Genomic DNA, 25,731 nt, shown 5'->3' on the forward strand with positions numbered 1-25,731 from the left:
ATCGGTCATGGACAGAAAGTCAACAATAAAAATTAATGTTGAGCTAGTTTATCAGGAGAGGTTGTCCAAAAAGCTCCCGATACAAGACGCAGAAGAATTAAGGGCACAGGCACAGGCACAGCATGAGGGTAGACCTGCCTCATTTGTGGAGATGGTGTGAATTATCCAGGAGAGGGTAGATAGGGGAAGCTGAGATCAAAACGGGAAAAGAGTCTCGTGGCGTTTAGAGCTTTTTATTGTGCCAGGTGAGATGAGGAATTAATGAGGCAAGGCGCCAAAGTGATACAAGATTTGAAAGAATTGCAAGTAAAAGAGATTCAGTTAAAAGAAAGAGATTGAAGGTATAAAACAGCAAAAGGAAGAAGGCCTCCAACTTGTGAAGCAGTTAAATGAGGAAGAAATACAGCATTTAAGACAAGAAATTGGCCAATTAAACCACAGTATTAAGCAATTAGAAAGAGGGGCCGAACAGGCAACTTCACTGCTACAGCAACAAAGCCTTTCAAACTTAAATGCCACTGCAGCTGTTGAAGCAAATGAAAACAAATTAAGAGTTAAAAAAAATATAAATTGGAAAACTTGAGGCTCCAGCAAGAGATAGAAGATGCTTGAGCTGCATTAAGAGAAGTCATTAAGAAACCACATAGGGAAGCAGATCACTCCCAGTGCCAATGAGAAATAGCGAGGCTAATAAGTAAGTTAGCGGAGCAGCAGGCCGTGGTATCCACAGTGATACGGGGAGCCATAACAGAGACAGCAGAAGGGGAAAAGGGGGAAACAGCTTGGGAAGAGGAAGGAAGTCAGTATAATCCCCAGGAGAGTGGTGCAGAATAGGATACCTTGGTGACACAAGAGCCAATCTTAGCCGTAGTAACTGCTTCTTCACGATGTAAGGCGCACGGCAACATACAAGTAACTATACCGACTCACAGCCCATATCTGGTGCTGACACCATGGCGTGTAGCCACGAGTTGGGGCCCATTAACTGGAAGTTAATAGGAGGTGGGCAAATTTCAGGAGGGGTCACCCCAAGTTGGAAGAGAGAGACTTAACACGAGTCCTCTTCTTGGCCTGTTCCACTTCCCGAAAAGATAATCTGCCAGAAGCAATCCTCCAGGCTGTGCAGCGGCCGATGTACTCATGACCGAGATCCTAAACCATTTAGGGATCCGAAACTTGAACTTAGTGGCTCTGCTTAATCAGACCAGAAGAGACCCCCAGAGCCTTCAGTAATCGCCTGTATGATATCTATCAACGTACAAAGAACCAGGCACCCGTAAATGCTACAATAGGAAAGAATCAGGAACAATTTAAATCGATGTTCCTGACCCAACTCCACCCTTTAGTTAAAACCACCCTGGGAATAGCCATGAGGCCCACCAATCAGTGGACAGATATAGAGATCAACGCTCAAATAGCCTGGGAGATGGTGAAAGTCCAGTTAAAGATGAAGTCACCACCCACTGCAAATAAATCAGTGTCAATGGTGGAGGGATCTCGAAACTACCTCTTTAAGAGACAGTGCTTTAATTGTAAGAAGGTAGGCCATCTAGCAAAAGACTGCAGCAGACCCAGATCAGCACCGAACCATGATGCAACGCACAGATACCTCCCGAGGAACGAATCCAAGCCCTCTGGGATAGATCAAAGATTGGATAAAATTGATAACCCTTATAACAAACCCAAATTGCCACGGGGAGGATGCAAAATTATTTACCGGTGCACTTAATCGACAATGCACACTCATTAGAGAGGCCCATTCCAGGATCGACCCTATGACAGAGTTCGGCTCCCAAAGATTGGTCGGAAGTGGGGTTCCAACATGATGGTAGCGGGAGACCAGTAGTCCGTGTTGTCTTAAAAGGGGGCTGGCAGCAGATTAAACCGAGTTGAGAAGGAATTTCTTCTCCCAGAGGGTTGTGAATCTGTGGAATTCTCTGCCCAAGGAAGCAGTTGAGGCTAGCTCATTGAATGTATTCAAGTCACAGATAGATAGATTTTTAACCAATAAGGGAATTAAGGGTTACGGGGAGCGGGCGGGTAAGTGGAGCTGAGTCCACGGCCAGATCAGCCATGATCTTATTGAATGGCGGAGCAGACTCGAGGGGCTAGATGGCCTACTCCTGTTCCTAATTCTTATGTTCTTATGTTCTTATGTTGTCGATACTGGCTCAGCCGTCATGTGATATGAGGACCCATCGATGTAGTCATCTGGGGCTCTTTCTGCACAGGATGGGTCTCAAAGTTAATCAGGGGTAACGGACATTCATGTGGGTCCCCCTCATTGATCAAAAATTGTGGCAGCAAGGTGGTGGGTTTGGAAATGGTATCAATGTCTCTTTCCATAAATTCCAATATCCATTTGCTGAGGCGCTGCGAGGAAACTAGAGAATCTCCAGGTTTCATCAGTAGTTTCAGAGGTGTGTGTCGGCTGTGCAGGATTGTAGTCTGTAACCCAGTAATAAAGGTAAAGTGATGTACCGACTAGAAGATTCAGAAATTCTACAGATCTCCTGGTCATTCTCATCAAACCAGTCCTGGTGTTTCCCGGTTGAGTGACCGGGCGGCTCTTCGCAGGCACTGGTTATGGAGGCCGGGAGGGCAGACCAAGCGCTGTGGGCATTCTGCGTCTCGGGGTCATCAAGGCACGCCAGGTTAGCAATGAGGCGCTGACTGTATAGGGCTCTCTTAGCAGTGCCCCGGCATTGACTTTTTTGCGGCACTGCTTCTGCTGCCGTCGCTGCTTTGGGGCTATGTTGATGTGAATGATGGAACGGATTAGGCGATGGTTCGTCCAGCAGTCATCAGCTCCTGTCATGGCGCGGGTGATGCGCATATCCTTGCGATCCCTGGCTCGGACGATGACATATTCAAACATGTGCCAGTGTTTGGAGTGATGCCTTGTATTTGTCCCTCTGGCGGAACAAGGTGTTGGTGATGGCAAGTTCATGTTCTAGACATTTTGTCAGGAGCAGGGTGCCACTGGAGTTGGTTTTCCCTACCCCCTCTCTGCCGATCACGTAACCCCAGACGGCTGTGTCCTTGCCGACCCTGGCGTTGAAGTCACTGAGGAGGATCAGTTTGTAGTCCACGGGACAGGGATTTTGAGAGGCTGGAGTAAAAACCCTCTTTGATCTCATCTGTCGCATCATATGTTGGAGCATACGCACTGATGACTGTGGCGCATTGATTCCGGGATAGGGCGAGTCGGAGAATCATGAGACGTTCGCTAATCCGCAGGGGGAGTCTTTGAGGCGGTCGACCAGTTTGTTTTTGATAGCGAAACCGACTCCGTGGAGGCGCCATTCTTCCTCTGGTTTCCTTTTCCAGAAGAAGGTGCAAACTCCACCTTGCTCCTTGAGCTGGCCTTCCCTTGCCCGCCGGGTCTCGCTTAGGGTGGCGATGTCGACATCGAAGCATCTAAGTTCCTGGGCAACTATGGCGGTGCGGCGTTCCAGCCTGTCGCTATTGGAGTTGTCCATGAGGGTCCTGACGTTCCAGGTCCCGAATTTCATGTTAAAGGAGTGGAAGATGCCTGTACCTGAGTTCTTTTAACGTGGGGTGGCCGTTGTACACCGGCTACCACACGGGCTTAGCGGAATAAGATCTTGGTCCAGCGGCAAGGGGGTCCAAGACAACTGGAGACCAGGCACTGCTGTATGAGCCTAGTTGCCTACGGCGAGATGTTGGCCACAAGCTCGGCGCTGAGTTGCGCCCTTCACTGAGATGGTAGGTGATCCGAGGTTTGCCTGGGGGCAGGCATTGGGAAAGTCAGTGATCCACTGGACCATCTCCACAACCAGCCCAGGGTCGGCTCTCCACAACCAGCCCAGGGTCGGCTCTCCACAACCAGCCCAGGGTCGGCTCTCCACAACCAGCCCAGGGTCGGCTCTCCACAACCAGCCCAGGGTCGGCTCTCCACAACCAGCCCAGGGTCGGCTCTCCACAACCAGCCCAGGGTCGGCTCTCCACAACCAGCCCAGGGTCGGCTCTCCACAACCAGCCCAGGGTCGGCTCTCCACAACCAGCCCAGGGTCGGCTCTCCACAACCAGCCCAGGGTCAACTGTCCACAACTGTAGCAGTAGAATGTTGGGAAGGTTCAGTTGCTCCATCTTATAGGAGCAGTGGTCAGGATCAGAAGTGCAGAAGTGCTGTCAGAATCAGGAGTGGAAGAGACAGCAGCACTGATACAGTTGCCAATAATAGCAAGCTTCTGGATTAATACGGCAGGAGAAACAGCACAACATTTCCATTATTAGAGCCGAAACTTTCTGTAAATGTCGACCGTGTCAGCGGTGCTGCCTCGCCTGCTGCCGTTGCTTGCAGCAAGTTTTGCACTTTAGTACTGGCCTGGGTGTGAGTTTGCTGTGACAGATGCAAACTTTGACCATATTTCATTGACGTCATGTTCCAAAATCTGAAATGATGCCTTGAACTTGGCGCACTACTCAAATGCCAGCACAAACGGATTGTTTCTCAGATGCAATTTACAGATTGGGGTAAACTTACTGGGTCTGTGCCAGTGGATGAGGTATGTATTCATTTATTAAGGAGCAAAATAACACAGAAGTTGCACTACTTTCAAAATTTTTACAAATGAGTGTGCATGAGAAAACAAAGGAAAATAGTCAAAGCCTTAATGTAAAAAATACACGGAAAAGGTTATAGTATACAAAAAAACCTTAATTACAATCAAAAAACACCAAGAAAGAACAGGGTATAAATTTGTCTTGGATGGAGTGCAATCGCTATCACCCCTTTAATGCTACTTTATCCGCAATGCGTTTAAAGGTGCTATTGTACTGCAACTACCACTCTGAAACCAACAGCTGCTTACAGTGCTGCAGACCCTGGGTCTCTGCTGCAGCTTTATTGCTCCGTATCACTTTCTCAGACAAGTGGAGACCTACTTTCCTGCTCTCATGCAGAAGCAGAACTCTGTTCATCACTGTCCAAATGCACATGGCATTTATAATGTTAGCAAAAATCTCAGAAATTTTTAAAACTTTCATCAGCATTTGAAGTTATAGCACAGCTGGTATTAAGCTGAAGCAATGTTAGACTACGTCCTCAAGGTGATATCGCACCTATTACCAAAATGCAATGTACCAATAGTCCTTACTCAGCAGTTAAATTATTATTTTTCTGTTGCTGTGGCATGAACAAAAGCACCGCATCCACTTGAAACTATAGTACGATCGGGCCATGCAATGCAGTTGAGTAAACTCTACATAACGGGGAAGTAATGCTTCGTGTTCCAGCTACTTCTTCTCAAGTAGTACCGCCAAGGAACTCGTGAATAATATCTTCTGCATTCCTTATGCCGTATACTAATTCTGTTTAGTTCATTTGGTCAAGAATATCCATATAGAAATGAAGAATGAGATTCAGAATATTTTCCATCCAGAAAGTGACATCAGCATATGCAAAATGACCCAATATTTTGGATATATCACAGGAAACACATTGATTTCAGTCTGGCTGACAGAATCAGTCTGTATTCCGCACCTCCCCCCCCCCCCACCCTCCACATCTTGTTCATTTAGCAGGAGCATACCACAATAAAATATGAGTACAATTTTCCACTGCCGTTTCCTGCATACTTCAGTCACAAGGAATTAGTAAAATGTAAATTACTGAACATTATAATTACTTTTAACTTGTTGCAATAGCCTTGTTCTTGATGATGGATTTCATTGGGTGCAAATTTCTTTCCTGTATGTTCCATTTCAGTGTTTGAAGGCATTACCGTGTCTTTACTACATTTAGCTCGCAGCAGGATCTCATTTATGTCCATTGTTTTGGAAATTGCAGCAGAATGAGCGCTTTCTCACCTGAAAGCTGATTCATGCTACTCACCTTAGTGAGGAATGTCAATGTTCCCAGTTGTGAATGTCAATTAATCAACGAGAGCAAAGCATTAAGTGCAATGAGCTCACTGCACACGGGGAGATATCATTTCCCCAAGTAGAAAGCAATGCTGCTGCATGAATCGGGTGATGGAACAGTACACGGAGTGAGAGGCTGCAAATAGTGAGACTTTTAAGATTTGGCGCTGGGTAGTTCTTTTTGAAATCTTTCAGATGTACTAGCAGAGATGAGAATATTGTTCCATTTTAAATAGCAGTAGCTGGAGATTATTAAACCTAAGTATATAGTCAAAGTAGTATACGGTTTGCACACAGCATTTGTCAAATCTAAACATTTTTTTCTCAACAATTTTCTCCCCTTTCCTCCCCTGAAGCCTTTGATTCCTTGCTGGGGTACCATTCCATAAGCCCTGGCACTTCGAGTACCTCACCCAAGTGGTCATTATTCATGGGTGAGTCTTGACAGTGACTACCAACAGGCTACTTGTTGGTGGACATCACAGTGGAGTCTGATCCTGCAGGACTCCCTCCCACATACGCACTTTCCAGCAGGAGTCACTAGAGAGTGATCGGGAGGGTGGGCGATAGTCCTGAAAGATTCTCCCCTCCCTAACCCGAAGTGCTGAGATTAACAGCGGCACCCTTTCCGAAATCTCAGCTGAGATCAGCTCCATCAGCACAAAGCGCGTAAGTAAGGCGCAACAGCTCACTTACTAATTGGTCTGAGTCAGTGGGGGAACATACCCAAATGTTAATCTAATATATATTGTGTGATACTTGGTTTGTAAGACGATTCTCTCTCTGAGACAGTTGTTCTCCAGCGTTTGAAATGGCCGCCACTACTTAAGTAGTTCTGCAAACTCTGCATGAGGTTTCTAATTTTCTGTCCCACTTTTAATGCACTTCTCAAGAACAAGCCTTTAGAGTGAGTGTGTTATTTTGTACTCATCAAGGCAAGTAGTGTTAGAGCTGGGAATGGAACCTTATCTGCCGGTACAGACATAATGGGCTGAATGGCCTCCTTCTGTGCTGAAATGTTCTATGATTCTATCTATTTCCGATACCCAGTATCAGTGACAAACAATTCTAGTTGCTTGCATACACAGCTACTTGCAGAGTAAATCTCTAACTCTACTCTGGTCCCAATATGTGCCTCAATCCCAACCCGAGATGAAAGCAACTTGCTGCACCAGCGCAACAATGTTTTCATTTCCCAGTCAGGCATCCCATGATCACAGCAGTTTTGTGTTGAGAACCATACCCGGCTGAGAACTGGATTCAGAGCAGCAAATCTCTTTATACATAAATTCTTAGAGCTAGCAGACATGCAGGGAATCAATTCAATTTCGTAAACTCTTGATTCACAACCTCGAGAAAACATTCTCATCATTCTCCAATTATGCAGGTTACCTGAGTATTGGATGCAGCAAACAGGCGTTGGTTGGTTTGAAACAACAACTCGAGCATGAAGTGTGCTTGGCGCCAAACTGTCCAGCGGGTATTCTTTGGTAATTCCCCTATAGAAAATCGTAGCACTAAGACTCAGCAACAGGTCTTCAATTATAAATACAGGAGCATTTTCAAAGTCTTAAACAGGGCATAAACACCACTTTTCCCCAAATGAACAGAAAAGTGTGGGGGTGAAATTATACATGGGGCGAAATCGCAGCGGTTGTCTATAATACGTTCCTGCCAATATTCCGTTCCATTGACTTCCATAGAACAGAATAGTGGGCATGTTGTAGAACAGTCAACGAAAGCGACTCTGCCTATTTTGTGTCTCCGACCAGTGCCAATTTCACCCCCAATGCATTGTATCAAAACAGCACTGGACATCACCATTCATTGGAACTGAAATATTGCAGATTCCGCATTAGTTAAATTTCTTAGTTATTGAAACAGTTTGCTAATGATTGATCCAGTAATAGATAAAGAGCTCATTTTATATTTACCGTTAGGGACAGTATCCTGTTAGTTTGCATAACAAATTCAAATACACCACACAAATACACATACATAATGCTTGATTTGCATGCATTTCCATGCTGTTGTGCTCTGTCCACAATATTGGGAGGGATGGCTACAAACAGGCAGCGATGAATCAAATACCATTTTTCACAATCGCACAACGCCCTCAATCTTTGTGTAATCAGATTCCAGAAATTAAGAGGACTTTGTTGCAAATTGTTTTCTTACTTGAGACAGCTAGTTTTCTCCTTCATGACTGAGCTGACACGTTTTGGGGGATTTACCTTTGGTGTGAACATGTTCACTCTGCAACAAAATCATTAACATCGTAGCATTAGTATCAACACTTTGAATAAGACTTATTTCAATGTATCAAAATTTAATTAACTTGGAAATTGAACTTTTGAGCTAACTATTCAGCAAATGATCTGGGTGGATTGTACATTGGGGATCAGATCTGACAAAAGTTGAAGTGCATAAACAGTAGCAGATATTGGTATTGAACTAGTTCAACTATTTGGGGCTAAAATTCCATAGCCCTGCTGGTGCAGCCCTGCCATAGATGTGACTAGTGTGTCAGAGGAGCCCAAAAACATGTCAGGACCTGGATACAGCAGGTTCTGACCGAGCCCTGGAGTTTCCTGGAGCCCTGTTTGGGGACTGAGCCTCTGCCCATCACAAGGCAAGACCACTGATGCGGAAGAAGCAAAGCCAGGGAGGGAATTCCCAAACCTCGGGGTTCCCACGGCACTCCCCTGGGATGGGCTGCTCGAGAGGTCACCAGCCAGTATGCTAAGAAGCAAGAGGCATATCAGCGACAGAGATGGCAGAAATAGTGCCCTCACATGAGCCTGGGTTGTGGCATGGTGCCTGAAGTGTAGATCAGTGAAATATTTGCACATGGGTGAGCCAGGACCCTCAATGACCAAGTATCTGAGATGACTAAACTATGGGCTCAATTTTCTCCAGTTATCTGCACTGTGTTTTTGGCATGCACCACTATTTTTGGCGTAAATTAAAATATCCAAGTTTCCCCAAAGTTTCTGCGCCAGCGTAACTCATTTAGGTACGATTTTTTTTTAAGGTTAGGTTTTTTTACGTCATAACCTGATGTCTGCGTCAGTTTTTCACATTTAAACAAATTTGGCCAACTTACATTTTTCCTAGGACGGCGTATGTGAACACTCCCAAAAAACCTCTGGGCACTTAAGAAAAACCAGCGCACATTAAAATATCGGCACAGAAAGACGCCATTATTTTTAGGCCAAGTTTTGGAGGGAGTCAAGAAGTCAAAGAATCATGAAGCTTAGTTTTTTCAAAGTCAAAAGGGAGAAAATGGAAGTCTAATGCAATTCTTTAATTTTTGATTTTTTTCAAAGTACCACTCCACCACCCAATGTCTCCTCACCGGGCTCGAGGGCGGAACATCAGCCGGCAGAATTGCTCCCTCGTCCGGACACAGGAGCTCAGGGCTCAGCTTCAAAAGAAGCCCGGGGGAGGACGGGGTGGGGTGGAAGCCGAACTGAAGGGATGAAACCCCTTAGATTTTACAGCAGCTTCAAATTAAGTGTGGGGTGGGAGGGAGGAAGAGGGTGGGGGGAATGGTGGACGCCGAGCCTGTGTCCGAGCAAGGGAGCAATTCTGACGGCCGACCCTTGAGCCCGGTAAGGATATGTTCGGTCAGTGGTGGGGTGGTACTTTGAAAAAAAATCAAAAATTAAAGAATTAAAGACTTCGTTGCCCCAAATATCTTCATTGAATGCCAAGTTTCCCGTTCTAAGCAAGCCTAATGCGCATGCGCAAACCAGGGTGTGGTCCATATTAGGGCGTCAACCTCAGGGAGAGAGAGCGAGGAAAGAAGGTTTGAGTGCTCTGTCCTGCTGTTTTGAGCTTCTTGCAAAGCTACAATTTAATTATGAGGCATTATTGACAAAGCCATACCTCTTGCAAGCCTTTTGCATGATGGTATGCGGAGAAGATTGATTCGACATCACCGCATGAGGAACCTCAGAGCACATAGGATGATGGGCAGGAGGCCTTACCCACATCAGTATATCAAGACAGGCGTTCAGACGTGCACCTGAGTGATGCAGACTGCGTCAGAAGGCTGTGTTTCCGACCTGCACCCTAGATGCGTCAGGACTGCTTTGTCAGTTGAAGTAAAGGTTACAGCTACACTTGCATTTTATGCATCTGGATCATTCCAGGCCACAACTGGGGATGTGTGCGCCATTTCTCAACATGCAACATATATCTGCATTCGGTAAGTGACTGTTGTACTATATGCCCGGAGGAATGACTACATAAAGTTCCCCATGACCACCCAGGCAATGCGTGACAGGGCTGTGGGCTTCTCCAGGATTGCTGGCTTCCCAAAGGTACAGGGCTGCATTGATTGTACCCACATCGCCTTTCGAGCATCTTTGGAGGATTCCGAGATGTACAGGAACTAAAAAGGCGTCCACTTCGTGAATGTGCAGCTCGTCTGTGACGACATGTATCACATCATGGCAACTGATACGCGATACCCTGGGAGCACCCATAATGCGTTCATCCTATGCGAGAGCGCTCTATCTGCCATGTTTTAGCAGCAGCCAGAAGGGCAGAGCTGGCTGCTGGGAGACAAAGGATACAGCCTCGCCACCTGGCTCATGATGCCCCTACACGTAACCCGGATGGAACCTAAGCGGGAATACAACATGTTGCACATTGCAACGTGCAGCATAAGAGAGAGGACCATTGGCATCTTGAAGCAGCGTTTCTGATGCCTGGACCATTCCAGAGGCAAAATGCAATATTCCCGAGATTGTCGGTCAGTTCACTGTTGTGTGCTGCATGCTGCATAACTTAGCCATCATGAGGCAGCAGCAGCTGGTAGTAGAAGATCCACCTGAGATGAGAGTGGCTGATAATGAGGAGGAACATGCAGATGATGAGGAAGAGGAGGAAGCCTTGCTGACCTAGCTGAACCCGGAGCACAACGGCAGAGAAGGACGGGCCATCGTGCCCCTTTAACAACTGCTCGAGCCTTGCGCCAGCAGCTCATCCGTGAACGTTTGCTGTCTGAAGGCTCAGCGGCAATAATTCTTCTTTAGTTCAAAAAGTTGTGTTAATAATGGAACAAATAATGGAAATGATTCAGTTATAACTTAAAACATCTTTTATTCAAAAGTTTAACACTTGTTTGTACTTAACTTAAATAAAAATATTTTTGTATTAAACTTTCAAGTTTTCAGTTAAGATCACTTACAAACTTTTAAATTTGTAAATTTACATCACTTACAAAAATGTTTTAATTTGAGAACAGTTACAACAATAATAACAACAGCAGCAAAAGAAACGCCGCACCCATCTCTCCTCCACCTTATTCTAAGGCCGCTCGCTACACTTGGTCTTGTTGACTCCACCCCTGCCCGCAGGCGGTAGCGCAGCGTTTCTCAGGTTGGTAGCAAGTGATAGGGGATTCTATTGTAAGGGAAATAGATAAGACGTTCTGCGGCCGCAATCGAGACTCCAGGATGGTGTGTTGCCTCCCTAGTGCAAGGGTCAAGGTTGTCTCGGAGCGGGTGCAGGACATTTTGAAGGGGGAGGGTGAACAGCCAGCTGTCGTGGTGCATATAGGTACCAACGATATAGGTAAAAAACGGGATGAGGTCCTACAAGACGAATTTAGGGAGCTAGGAGCTAAATTAAAAAGTAGGACCTCAAAACGAAGTAATCTTTAGGATTGCTACCAGTGCCACGTGCTAGTCAGAGTAGGAATCACAGGATAGCTCAGATGAATACATTGCTTGAGGAGTGGTGCAGAGGGGAGGGATTCAAATTCCTGGGACATTGGAACCGGTTCTGGGGGAAGTGGGACCAGTACAAACCGGACAGTCTGCACCTGGGCAGGACCGGAAACAAAGTCCTAGGGGGAGTGTTTGCTAGTGCTATTGGGGAGGGGTTAAACTAATATGGCAAGGGGATGGGAACCTATGCAGGGAGACAGAGGGAAGTAGACTGGGGGCAGAAGCAAAAGATAGAAAGAAGGAAAGTAAAATTGGAGGGCAGAGAAACCCAAGGCAAAAAGCAAAAAGGGCCACATTCTAAAGGAGCAAAGTGTGTTAAAAAGACAAGCCTGAAGACTTTGTGCCTCAATGCGAGGAGTATTCGTAATAAGGTAGATGAATTAATTGTGAAGGCAGCAAGTAACAAATATGATATAATTGGCATCACGGAGACATGGCTCAATCAGTCGAATCAATTGGGTGACCAAGGCTGGGAACTCAACATCCAGGGGCATTCAATATTCAGGAAAAATAGACAGAAAGGAAAAGGAGGTGGGGTGGTGTTGCTGGTTAAAGAGGAAATTAACGCAATAGTAAGGAAGGACATTAGCCTGGATGATGTCGAATCGGTATGGGTGGAGCTACTGAATACCAAAGGACAGAAAATGCTAGTGGGGGTTGTGTTCAGACCACCAAACAGTAGTAGTAAGGTTGGGGACAGCATCAAACAAGAAATTAGGGATGCATGCAATAAAGGTACAACAGTTATCATGGGCAACTTTAATCTATATACTGATTGGGCTAACCAAACTGGTAGCAATGCGGTGGAGGAGGATTTCCTGGAGTGTATTAGGGATGGTTTTCTAGACCAATATGTCAAGGAACCAACTAGAGGGCTGGCCATCCTAGAGCGGGTGATGTGTAATGAGAAAGGACTAATTAGCAATCTCGTTGTGCGAGGCTCCTTGGGGAAGAGTGACCATAATATGGTAGAATTCTTTATTAAGATGGAGAGTGACACAGTTAATTCAGAAACTAGGGATTAGTGAAAACAAACATAGGTCCCTTGCAGTCAGAATCAGGTGAATTTATAATGGGGAACAAAGAAATGGCAGACCTGTTGAACAAATACTTTAATTCTGTCTTCACAAAGGAACACACAAACAATCTTCCAGAAATACTAGGGGACCAAGGGTCTAGTGAGAAGGAGGAACTGAAGGAAATCCTTATTAGGCGGGAAATTGTGTTCGGGAAATTGATGGGATTGAAGGCCGATAAATCCCCGGGGCCTGAAAGTCTGCATCCCAGAGTACTTAAGGAAGTGGCCCGAGAAACAGTGGATGCATTGGTGATCATTTTCCAACAGTCTATCGACTTTGGATCAGTTCCTATGGACTGGAGGGTAGCTAATGTAACACCACTTTTTAAGAAAGGAGGGAGAGAGAAAACAGGTAATTATAGACCGGTTAGCCTGACATCAGTCGTGGGGAAAATGTTGGAATCAATTATTAAAGATGAAATAGCAGCGCATTTGGAAAGCAGTGACAGAATCGGTCCAAGTCAACATGGATTTATGAAAGGGAAATCATGCTTGACTAATCTTCTAGAAGTTTTTGAGGATGTAACAGGTAGAGTAAGACAAGGGAGAACCAGTGGATATGGTGTATTTGGACTTTCAAAAGGCTTTTGACAAGGTCCCACACAAGAGATTGGTGTGCAAAATTAAAGCACATGGTACTGGGGGTAATGTAGTGACGAGAATAAAGAACTGGTTGGCAGACAGGAAGCAGAGAATCGGGATGAATGGGTCCTTTTCAGAATGGCAGGCAGTGACGAGTAGGGTGCCGTAGGGCTCAGTGCTGGGACCCCAGCTCTTTACAATATACATTAATGATTTAGATGAAGGAATTGAATGTAATATCTTCAAGTTTGCAGACGACACTAAGCTGGGTGGAATTGTGAGTTGTGAGGAGGACGCTAAGAGGCTGCAGGGTGACTTGGACAGGTTAGGTGAGTGGGCAGATGCATGGCAGATGCAGTACAATGTGGATAAATGTGAGGTTATCCACTTTGGTGGCAAAAACACGAAGGCAGATTATCTGATTGGCGGCAGATTAGGAAAAGGGCAGGTGCAACGAGACCTGGGTGTCATGGTACATCAGTCATTGAAAGTTGGCATGCCGGTACAGCAAACGGTGAAAAAAGCAAATGGTATGTTGGCCTTCATAGCTAGGGGATTTGAGTATAGGAGCAGGGAGATCTTACTGCAGTTGTACAGGGCGTTGGTGAGGCCTCACCTGGAATATTGTGTTCAGTTTTGGTCTCCTAACCTGAGGAAGGACATTCTTACTATTGAGGGAGTGCAGCGAAGGTTCACCAGACTGATTCCCGGGATGGCAGGACTGACATATGAGGAGAGACTGGAGAGACTGGATCGACTGGGCCTGTATTCACTGGAGTTTAGAAGGATGAGAAGGGATCTCATAGAAACATATAAAATTCTGACGGGTCTAGACAGGTTAGACGCAGGAAGAATGTTCCCAATGTTGGGGAAGTCCAGAACGGGGGACATAGTCTAAGGATAAGGAGTAAGCCATTTAGGACTGAGATGAGGAGAAACTTCTTCACTCAGAGAGTTGTTAACCTGTGGAATTTCCTACCGCAGAGAGTTGTTAATGCCAGTTCATTGGATTTATTCAAGAGGGAGTTAGATATGGCCATTACGGCTAAAGGGATCAAGGGGTATGGAGAGAAAGCAGGAAAGGTACTGAGGGAATGATCAGCCATGACCTTATTGAATGGTGGTGCAGGCTCGAAGGGACGAATGGCCTACTCCTGCACCTATTTTCTATGTTTATATGTTTCCATTCCTTCGAGCATCTCGGGTAATGCGCTCTTCTTGATGGGGGGCGTGGGCAGGCGGTAATGTGGAAGACCTGCCTTGGGCCTCTTCAGAGGCTGGTCTGGGGATTGGAGTGGCAGTGGCAGTTGATTCCATAAATGGCTGTGTGGTCTGAGCGTGTTCCCTTATTGCAGCAGCTAACTCTGACATTCCCTCCCTCATGTGCCCCGACAGTGTCTCAACTACCTGCAACATTCCCTCCCTCATGTTCACCGACAGTGTATCAGCTACCTGCAACATTCCCTCCCTCATGTTCACCGACAGTGTATCAGTTACCTGCAACATTCCTTCCCTCATGTTCACCGACAGTGTATCAGCTACCTGCAACATTCTCTCCCTCATGTTCACCAACAATGTATCAGTTACCTGCGACATTCCCTCCCTCATGTGCCCGGACAGAGTTCCCATTTCTCGTGAGAGTGTTGTTACTTCTACCGAAAGTCCCGATACCTCATCACCCACCCGACTGATGGTGTCCAGGAGTGATTGCGTAAGGTCGATGCCCCCCGCACTCATTGCCATCATCAGAATCACATCTGTTACATCCTGCACCTCAGGAGAGCACTGTCATGCTCTCCTTACCGTGGGTGAGGCTCGCTGCATCCCACTGGGACCCATAGCCTTGGACGGTGGGGGCTGGGTGTGGTTTGCTGCACCACACTGGAACCCGCAGCCTTGGACTGTGTGAAACCATGGAATGTCCCAACACTCGTACCACTCAGGAAAAAGGCTGGCACCTCAATGGGCGGCACCTGCACCTCCTCCAGTATGAGTACAACAGTGGAGCCTTCATCCTCCCCCCCAACCCCCGCTGCCATGCTTTTGGTCTGGAAGGTGGAATTGGAAGATATTATCCTCTTCAGGCTTGTCCGCGCCTGAATCTTCTTCTGCATCGGCTTCTGCCTCGTCAGGGTTGGTCTCAAGTTCTGTAAAATATAACAGAACAGACAAATGGTTAGCAGCACAGGAGGGGTCAGGGTGGCATGAGTAGGTTCACACAGCACAAGCAGCAGGCACATTTGAAGGACCACGATGACTGCTAGCACATTGCATCAACCGAAGCGTAGCTGATGGAGACATCCCCAAGAACCGAAGCATGGCTAGCCCGCGCAGTACTTGACTTTTAGCAAAGCCAGAATGTGGAATTTGCAGGACTTACCCTCTGCCGCGAGTGTGGGCCCAGCTTGTGCAGTGGTGGTTGCTTTTCTCCAGGCAGGACCCATCAAAGCAGCGACCCTCTCGTCCACGGGTGTCAGTGGGTGCAGATTTGCCGGTCCTCCTCCTGTTTTCTTTCTCTCTCTTTTGTTGTGTGCCACCTCCCTCTGCAAAGATGAAAATATAACTTGTCTTTCTGCTGGGTGGGACATACAGATGGTCACATTTACAACTGCAATTCCAGCGAATAAATGAAAATATTACTTACACTAACTACTAGACCAAGGTCCCGCCACTTCTTTTTGCACTGGCCTCCAGACCTCGGGGTGGTCACCATTGCACAGTAATCTTCTGCAAGTTGGTTCCAGTGTATCTTCATTTCTTTTGCTGAAACTTTTATGTGACCTCTGCTGGTGTCTAGCTCGTGCCATCTGGCTTCAATTACAGTAACCAGTGCCTCCACTTCCTCGTGAGAAATTCTTGGTCCTTGAGCCACGTTGCATATGGCAGCTTCGATTTTTCCACTGAGAATTAAAGTTTTCACAAAGCACTCAAAGTTCACACACACAAATGTCTCTTTAAAAATGGTCGAATGCAGACCGGAAGGTGTACTGGGCACGCGCACCCATAGCAGTCACGAAAAAAACGGCATTTTTTTTTCCCCACGCACGTGCAGAAGGGGCATCCTTTTTTTGGCCCAGATATTAGGCACCACCTGCCCCCGAAGCTAAAGGACAGGCTACGCGATGCCAATTTCAAAAATTAGAACAGGGAAACTTGCAAGTTATTTTTTTGGAATAGTCGGGGCCAAAAAAAACAGGCGGAACTCTTGAAATATGCTAAAAACCGGCATTGGGGAAAACTGAGCCCAATCAGAGGACCTTACAATATGCCACACAGACTTTCTACTTTCTGGCTTCAATTAAGTTAAGGGCATTTCCTGGGACGGTTCATTGGGCCTGCTCAACTCTTTGCCCTCCATTTTTAGTGAATTTTATTTTAAAGAGGGAATGCGGGGCCATATTCAGCTGAATAACGTCACATAATTGCCAGTCATTTCTATTTGAATTCTCGAGAAATGCAAGGACTATGGGCTAGAACCTCCACTTTTGGGCTTATCGCCCAAAAATGGGTGTTATTTCCGGCGTGGGAGTAAAAGAGGATTTTCAGATCGCCGACTTCTCGTCCATTCTCAAAGTACCTAGTCCTCATTTTTGAAAATGGGCGTTACCGCGAGCAATGTGAAATGGGCGGTAGCGTTAAATCTCGCTGACCTTCTGCCGTAAAGTGTGGTCGTCCTTAGCAACAGCATGGCAACGCTCGATTCCCATGATTCAGGAGGTCAAGGGTCATCATGACATAGGCAGAAGAGGAGACAGAGAGAGAGGGAGCTCAGAGGAACTGAAGGCGTGTCTGGATGTGGTGTGGCTGCTTTGGGAGGAAGGAGGGAGACTTTAGAGCTTCACAGCAAGTAGGCAAACAGAAATTAGCTGTTACCAGCCACATATTTGCCCGAATTTGGCCAATAATGGAGAGAGAGGAGGCATCACAGCACGCTGTGGAGCCTGACACTGGAGAGAGCAGTGAGGTAGGAGAGGAGCACATTGGAGGATGCAAAAGAGCCAGGAGGTTCTCGGACGAGGCAAATGCCTCCCTCCTGCAGGAGGTCGAGTTACGCTGGGGTGATTTGACACAGGGAGGGTGTGGGAAGCCCACCCCAAAGGCCTACCAGAGGATATGGACCACGATAGCAGAGGTGGTCTCGTCGGCAACCAACAAGGTTCGCGAGGGCAACCAATGCCGCAAACGATGGAACAACCTTGTGGGATCCGCAAGAGTAAGTATTACATTGATTTACATGTACTTATGTATTTATATAATTTGATTTGTAACAGTCATGAGTGACTATCATCAGATGTGAGATCTTTCACTTTTTCCGGGAATGTTGTAGTCAAAGCCTGCGGTCACAGTGTACGTCTTTAGGTAAAGAATGATAATTTTCATAATAATGATGATTACATCTGTCGGTTGTGTGTTGTATCAGCGTCCATGACAGTACCTAGCAATGATATCAAGCAATGATCTCATGCCATGTTGTCTTGTCACCTTTTACAGAAGAAGCTATTGATGATGAGGTCCGTGCAGAGACGAACGGGTGGGAGGGGCTACCAGTCCCCAGCGACATCACTGGCTTGGAGGAGCAGGTGCTCGCACTCGTGGGAAAGCAGCCGTGGACAGCCACGGACACATCGGCAGACCCTGAAGTGATGCCACGTGAGTAAAGCTTACACCATTGCGTGATGTGAAGTCATAGAAATAATGATGGCCTAATGAAAATCATTGCAATGCAAATGTGTTGATGGTCATGAAATGTGAGGTCTGCGATGATTTTGAAACCGGTGGTGCTTTTGTCGTGCATATGCTGTGTGTAGCGCTGGACTCACCTTGTGACCCTAGCACCCCCTTCTCCTCTAATAACCTCATTTGTGTTCTGCAGCTCAGGCAGCACAGCGTCCCAAGGCAAGACCACAGAGGCCAGAAGGTGGGGGCGCGGGGCCCGACGCTTGGGACGATCCAACAATAGGTGCTGAGGAGCTTCAATTCTCACCCGTCAATCCGCTGGGTCTGTTCTCCACGGATGAGAGTGCGGACTTTGAGGAACTTCATCGCCACGCTCCAAAAGCCATTCCACCCCAAGGCCATCTAGTGGTCCTCCGGTCATTCCCACCTCCATTCTTGAGGTACTGGCCCCAAGCACCTCGCCACAGGGCACCCCATTTGTCCGCAGGATGGCGCCAACCCCGCGGCAGGTCTGTTCCACGAGCGCCACATAACAGTGGAGAGCTGGTACAGTTGTCCAGGAGGACTGTAGACATTGGTAACCAGCTCATCGAAGCATTGGGGGGCATATCCCAACAGCTGGCCATTATGACCGAGTACATTCCGCGGATGGCGGAGCCCTGGATGCGATAGCCAGGAACTCTGCTGGCACAGGCCTCACAGTGGTCCCAGAGCGCGGCATTCCACCCCTAGGTTCCGCACCACCACTGCGAACGACAGATGAGAACAAGGACCAAGATTCTGCTTCTGCATCAGAGAATGTTGCCCCCTCAGCACACCCCTGCTCCCGTACCCGTGCAACCACCGCATCTGCCTTCATCCCCCCAATGAGGCACCGCCTGCGGAACTCCTCGGCCAGGCGCCGTGGAGCGAGGAGGGGAAGGGATAGAGGTGGGTTGAAGAAGGGGAGGGGGGAAGGAAAGTGAGGCGCATGTCCGCAGATGATGGCTGTGTTATATCTCCATCTGGGTGTATGCAATTTGTTGTAATGTATGGGGGCTGGGGACCACCCTCCTGCTTTGCCTTTGTATTCTGTGTTGCTGGACATGTCGAACATTTGATTGATGTCAATGGTGGAAAAAGTGGGGTGTGGACGGGGGTTGGGTGTTATTGCCTGAGATACTTATGATTTCAGACCAATGTTGGTATAAACAATTTTTTATTGAACATAACCTTGTTGTGCATTGTCTCAGATAGCTGGACCATTACACACTGGTAATTCCTTAACATGAATGGGTTAAATACAACTTAACCAATCAGTGTTTAACTTTAACTGGCACCAAGGTGAGGGGCACCATTGATGTCTGAGCTGCACACACACAGCAGTGTGTCAGCATTGTCACTCACATCAACATTCTTTCAGGCAAATCGTTCAGATATCAGCTCCTCACGCAAGAGTCTTGCAGCTATGCAGCCACCACAGGCCCTTTCCTGCGGTTTGGAGGGGGTCGTGGACATGGTTGCATAGCCAGCCTGATTGTCTGACCCTAGGTCAGCGTCCAGCCCCTCGTCGTCCTCTTCCTCTCTCTCCTGAGGTGGAGCATCAGTGCTTTCTGGCAATTCTTGGCCCCTCGTGATAGCCAGATTGTGCAGCATCGAGCACACGACCACGAATTTACCTACTTGCTCAGGGTTGTATTGTAGCTCTCCTCCTGAGTGGTCAAGACATCTAAAGCGCTGCTTAAGCACAGTTATTTTTTGGTGGCTCCATTGCATTGAAAGTATAATAGCGATTGATCAGAAGCAATGATTTCCTCACTAAAATAACTCCTGGAGTAAAGCCTCAATAATCCAGAGTCTGAAAATATGTCTGTTGAGGTGTTCACTTCACCTGAGAAGAACTCCAGAGTCAATGCAAACTCCCCCGAAGTTGAGGCAGCCCTTTTGAATGAAGTGACCTGTGATTTTAAAAATGCCAGCCACACCGCTGGCGTTCGTTCAGATCAGTCCCACTTTTCTGGGTGGTTTTTGGGCAAGCGATATTGTGGGCGATATGTGTGCGAGGTGGTGAAATTGACGGTGGCAATCTCCTGCTCCTGGGCATTAGTTTCACCAAATGTGCTCTTTACGACAAAAAAAAGTGGGCAGGCGGTATTATTGAATCTTGGCATTAATTCCGTGAGGAAACTAACACTGGGTGATATTATGGCCGTTGATTTCACCCATTCTGATGATTCCGCCCAAAAAAAGTGGGCGGACGGTAATATTTTTTTCCGGCGTTAAGCACGTGGAGAAAGTAACGCTCATCGATAAGTTTCCTAAAATGCCCGTCAGTTTCCATTTTGTACCAAAATAGGCGATATATGGGCATTATATGTCATTTCAGCAGTAAAATGGGCGTTAAGTGGGCGTTAAGCATGCAAAAAAAGTGGAGGTTCTCGCCCCAAATCTTTATTTTTTCCAAGCCACATAATTAAAAGGAAACTTATCTCTAACTTACTATAAATTCATTTAATACGATAGAGCGTACTTAATATTATTTGGCGTTAAGCATTGCAACTCACGTCTCTTGTATCGACAAGTCTGTTATGTTGTGTACATCTTGGCTTAGAAATTCGATGGCAACGCAACAGTTTTGTTTGGCCTTAAGTAGGTACTAAGCCTCCAATATGGCGGGCAGGAAGCGCACACACAATATGAGCCAGAAGTGATCCGCTCGTCTATGCAAAAAAATGGGAATCCAGGGTCCGCATCTGAAACAGCCCTTTAGGCTGGAAATTTGGTATCTCCCATTTTGAGGCGTTAATCCTGTCGGGGCGGTAACTGTAGTACCCTTGAAAAGTTTGAGACACCTACCGTGAAATTAGGTTTCATCGCATCAAGGGAAAGGGAGCGCTAAATTAGTCGTTCCACAATTCCCCTTGGGCCGTGAAAGCGAAAATCTCAGCGCTAAATTTGAAGAAGCAATGCGCATGCTCCGAAGGCTGCTATACATCCCTTTAAATAGCCTCCAGGTATCGAGTATGGAAGGTGGGACCGCCTGGTTTCTCCGGCGTGGTTAGGGGCGGATGCTAAATGAGGCGGACACACCTAATTTTGCAAGTGGGGCGCTAGCGGGTCGTTACACGAGTACTGACGTCATGATCTGACTGAAATTATACAGCGAGACGATAGTGTTTTGCACCACCGGTAAACCTGAACCAAATTTCCCGGTGAGCTGTTACAAGCTGCGCAGCCGAGCAATAAGCCATTCGAGACGCATTAACATCCCTCACGAGCGCAAAATGAGGTGCTACACAACCGAATTTCTCCCCCCCCCCCCCCCCCCGTGTATATGAAACTAAGGGGCCTAACACCGGTTTGAAGCTCCCTCTGTAGTATTGGTTTGCCCTGTGGCAGCCAGCACCAGCAAAGGCTGTATTCAGGAAAACCAGGGGTACATGCGACCCTTAATCGGACTGCTGCATGCCACAACCAAAAAGGAAAGTTTGTTAAATATTCTAACATCAATGTGGAGCCGGGAGGTGCAGGAGTGCTCCCCCTGACCACACATTAAAAGTGCGGGCTGCTGCCATCCACCGCTCTCCCCCTCTGATTGTGACCTCCATCCCCTACATCACGACCTCACGTCCATCACCCCCAATCGCTACCCTCTATGATCCAAGCCACTGCTACCCTACCCGATTCCTGGCCACCACTGCCCTCCCTCCCACTCGCATTTCCCAGTCGTCGTGCCCCTTTCCCGATCGCCCTCTCTCCCAATCGCCCCCCAGTCCCAATCGCCCACAGCCCCCCATTCCCAGCTGCACGCCTCTCCTGGTTTCCTTTAATGAATTACCCAAGGGCCAGCGATGCAATGGCCCGCTCTTCGAGGTCTCTTCTCCGGCAAGCTGCCCGAGGATGCCCATTAGGTGTCCACAGCTTGCCATTTCGATGATAATGAGGCTCGAGGCCCGATATTAGGTGCGTTTTTGGCCTATCCTTTCAGGCGCAGGCATCGTTCCCTGCAGCTTCGACTCGCCAGTTATTTTGGGGGTGAACAAATTTTCCTCCATTGTCAATTATTTACAATGTAGTCAAACATTCACTCACCAAAAATGCCCTCCTTTTTAAACTACTGCTACAAATCTTGAAATCTCTAAGGAGGCAAGCTTCCAACGAATATTAGACATCAAGAGCTCAATCCATATAAATAATTAGGTCTGACCCTGGAGGCTGGGCTGGGATCAGATAGGAGCTTAATTCTGGCAGCACAAAGGTTCCCATCTGCAGACCGTGGAAAATCTACCTACATTAGAATGTGTTCAGGCAGGAGTCTGGAACCAGAAACTTACAACAGAATTTGTTACCCACTGCCCAGAGTTTACAGATTATTTTCCTTAATTGACGGGTTTTCGTCTGTTTTTTCACCTCTCCCAAAAGATTACATGGCTTCAGGTGGCTGGGTGGGAAGCGTCGGTATTAATACATCAAGCATCACATCACAAAGACCAGTGGGTCTTTTCATGTCTGTCATCTTCACTTGTTCGTATGAAAGGATCAACACTGTCCTTCAACTGTTAGCCTTTGAAGCAGTCACCATTAAGCAATAGGACGGCAGTCAGCTGCTAAATCTACTGCTCGGTTGTAACAGTAATTCAACATCTTTATTAACATGTACCACCAAATGTGCAAGCTGGAAGGTTAAGGTACAGAGAATATGAAATAGAAAACCACTGCCAGATTTCCTGAAAGCACTGGCTTACTTTGCAGGCTGCAAGTGATGTTTAATCAGAAAATATTCCAGACGGAGATGTAGAATCCTACTGATGAAGCTAAATTAGCTGAAAGCAATAGTTGGCTTAAATATTAAAAATGTAATTTTAACACAGAGCAGATTTTTAGAAAGTAACAAAAATATTTCTGCAGAACATACGTTTCTCTCACTGCACACACAGTAGACAACTTACAACAAAGCAACAATTGGTAAGCATTGCGTCCATTTTCCATGTGTAAAACAGATGCAATGACGAATTTAGCAGTGGGATAGCCCATGCTCAATATGCGCGCAGGTTTGGGCCAATGGTAAATTCATTAAACCTATTTTTTTAGGCAACCCAGGTGAACGCCTAAAACAAGTGTTCTTGGCCCCTTGTGTATGTTAATGCTAGTTTAAGGACCTCTCTGGGGAATTGGTTTCCAATGAGCGGGATGGGGCCAGGCCTGCTCCACTTAGGATTCTTCACACGGCCGCTCCAGCCTAAACAGCGGTGGCCGCCAACAGGTAGGTTTTTAAAAATGTGTAATTTTAATAAATATCGCTGTGGAGCCAGGAGGAGCAGCCATGCTCCCCCAAGACCACCCTATACCCCCCTTACCGCTCTACCTCCCCCCTTCCCAGGAGTTGCTGCTAGCGAGGCAAGCAGCCAGATATTCATTTTCTTCAAATGGCCAAGGTGCCTGTGGAGACACAACAGATATAGCAGCTCACCCAATTAATATTAATGAGGCCTGGGGCCCAATTTTAGGCCGGCCTCAGGCCTCCTGGTTTCAAGTGCACTTTGTGGCTGCATCACTGCTTTTGCACCCGAAACCAGGCGTCAATTAAATTCTACCCCGATCATCCTTGATGGTGAGAAGGAAAGGAAAAAAGCAGCTCATCAAATGTGGCCAGGAGGACCAAAGAGCCTCGAGGGGGAAGCAGAATCTCTCTCATTTTCTCATGTGCAACATGTCAGGAAAGCCAAATTACTCACAAGGCCTCCTGCCGCTGGTTTTCCCTCTCAGCCACTACCAGGCTGTCAATCTGACCGGCTGCCAGGAGGGAAACGGAACGAAAAAATGATAACAAGGTCCTGTTGTTAAGTTCAACCTTGTCAGGTTCGTTGGCCATTTTTGGCCTCCCTTATACTCTCCCCACCTTCCCACAAATATCGGGGCCAATGGCTCTGGGATGAGTTAACTGAACCTCATTTTTCCACTTTGCATTAGACTGTGAGCTGCGACATTTCACAAACTGGCTCATATAGTTTTAAATATACTACAGTACCAGGCTTATTAACAAATAAATTCAATGTCTCAGTAACTGCTGTCTGTGGATTTTTAAATCTCTGCAAAATTACTTTGCTTTAAAACAGTAAATAAACATAACTTAGCCCCAAATCCTTTCCATGAAGAATAATAAATGAGTAAATCCTGAAACATGGCCGCCACCTTGAGTCATTGGCCCTGAATACGCAGCCCTGACAGGCGCATACGAGGTACGCATGCGCCTAATCCCAGGAACAAGCGATGTGTCAAGAATCTTCTTGACAGATCGCACGCATGCGGAAGAAAAGGGCCTCGCAGGCGAAGAGTTGGACTATTTGCCCAACTTCTACCCAGCAAATGCCTATGAAACTCTTACCACTGATAATTTTATCAGTGTAAGACTTTTAAAGGACAGAAAAATAATTTTTTTTCAATCAATAATTTAATTTCCTGTTAAATAAGGTAAGTTTATTTTTAGAACCTATAAATAGGTTAATTTATTTTTTTTTCAATTTAACTTTTGTTTAAAATAATTAATTAAATTCAATTTTGATTTATTTTAAACGGGATTTTAAATATATATATATTTTAAGTGTTTGTGTGTTTTTGGGGGTATTCCCATTCATACTTATGGTGATTCCGTACATACAAACTCACCACAAGTATGAATGGGAATACCCCTACTTTGCTTGGTTGGGCCGGCCAACGTGATCCCAGGGACCTGTGCAAACTTACTGTGTGGCAGTGGTGGCAGTGGGAGTGGGATAGAATTTGCCTGTTGCCAGCTTCTAATAAAATCTGTGAAATAGTTGAAGCCCAGTTGTACTCAACTGAATTGTTTAACAGCAGAGCTCAAAGTTGTAAAGTATTTTGGTTCATAAATGAACAAGCAAAAAAGGAAACAATTGTTCTCACATTTTGACACCGTATATTACAGTACCTGTACTGCATAAAACACTGTGCACAATACTAAACATAAGGGTCTACATTTTCCAATGGATTACACTGGATTCCTGACGTAACTTGAGTGGACTTGGGTAGCCAATGTCTTCGGGAGACACTCCACTGGCTCCCCATTCTCCCCAACCCCAATCCCTCCAGGATCTTCCGCCATCAGTGATGGAGAATGTGCACTGTGTCCATCCATATATGGTCAGGCATATTGTAATGCTGCGCAAATTTGCACCATAGTAACCTGGGCACAAGGAACATGATGTGTCCTGATGTCCAGGGTTGCTAAAACGGAAGAAGGGGATATTTCAATTTTAAAAGTCTGCACGACTTACGCAATCAATTACATATTCAAAATAAAATGATAAAAACTTCAGATTACACACAGCTCTACACAGTGGCAGGTGACACAGCCCTGCTGCAACCATTCTCCAGCCACTCCTAGATGGATTCCCAATATGCAAAGTGCCCTCGCTAGGTTTTGGGCACACCAGGGCAGATCTTCCCGCCACAACCAAAGTGCACCTGGGTTCCGCAAACTGGAAAAACCCAACTAAGGTGCTTGATTAAACTTACTTTAAACTTACTGACTATGTTAACAGTGACTCTTACCTAGGTGCTGAGGTGTAGCCAGAAGACTTCACTTTGGTATGAAACACTACTGGTTTGTCTTTTATACCGCTGGCTACTAGTTCCAGGAATTCAAAAAAGAAAAGACATATTACTTTCTGTCAGGTGTTAAGCCACAGTCGTTAACCTTTGCATGCACGAAATAGAGAAGGAACACTGTTATTTGCATTACGCATAAATGAAATTAAAACAAAT

General features: G+C 46.4%; 1 protein-coding gene across 10 annotated transcripts in view; it reads right to left on the reverse strand.

The window, feature by feature from the left end:
* wdr27 (WD repeat domain 27) overlaps nucleotides 1-25,731 on the reverse strand; it is an 838,472-nt gene that overhangs the window by 733,403 nt on the left and 79,338 nt on the right. For 9 of the 10 annotated variants that reach the window (XR_011594978.1, XR_011594977.1, XM_070889135.1 and 6 more), the window contains exons 14-16: nucleotides 25,519-25,594; nucleotides 8,068-8,145; nucleotides 7,282-7,388 (exon numbers count right to left, since the gene is read on the reverse strand). Coding sequence is in view for 8 of the 10 variants with exons in the window: in XM_070889135.1 (XP_070745236.1) it covers nucleotides 7,282-7,388; nucleotides 8,068-8,145; nucleotides 25,519-25,594 (261 nt within the window). In the remaining 2 variants the exon portion in view is untranslated. The remainder of the gene's footprint in view (nucleotides 1-7,281; nucleotides 7,389-8,067; nucleotides 8,146-25,518; nucleotides 25,595-25,731) is intronic. The other variant, XM_070889132.1, reaches the window with a different exon arrangement.

The sequence above is a fragment of the Pristiophorus japonicus genome, chromosome 9 (genome assembly GCF_044704955.1).
Source record: "Pristiophorus japonicus isolate sPriJap1 chromosome 9, sPriJap1.hap1, whole genome shotgun sequence".
NCBI lineage: Eukaryota > Metazoa > Chordata > Chondrichthyes > Pristiophoridae > Pristiophorus > Pristiophorus japonicus.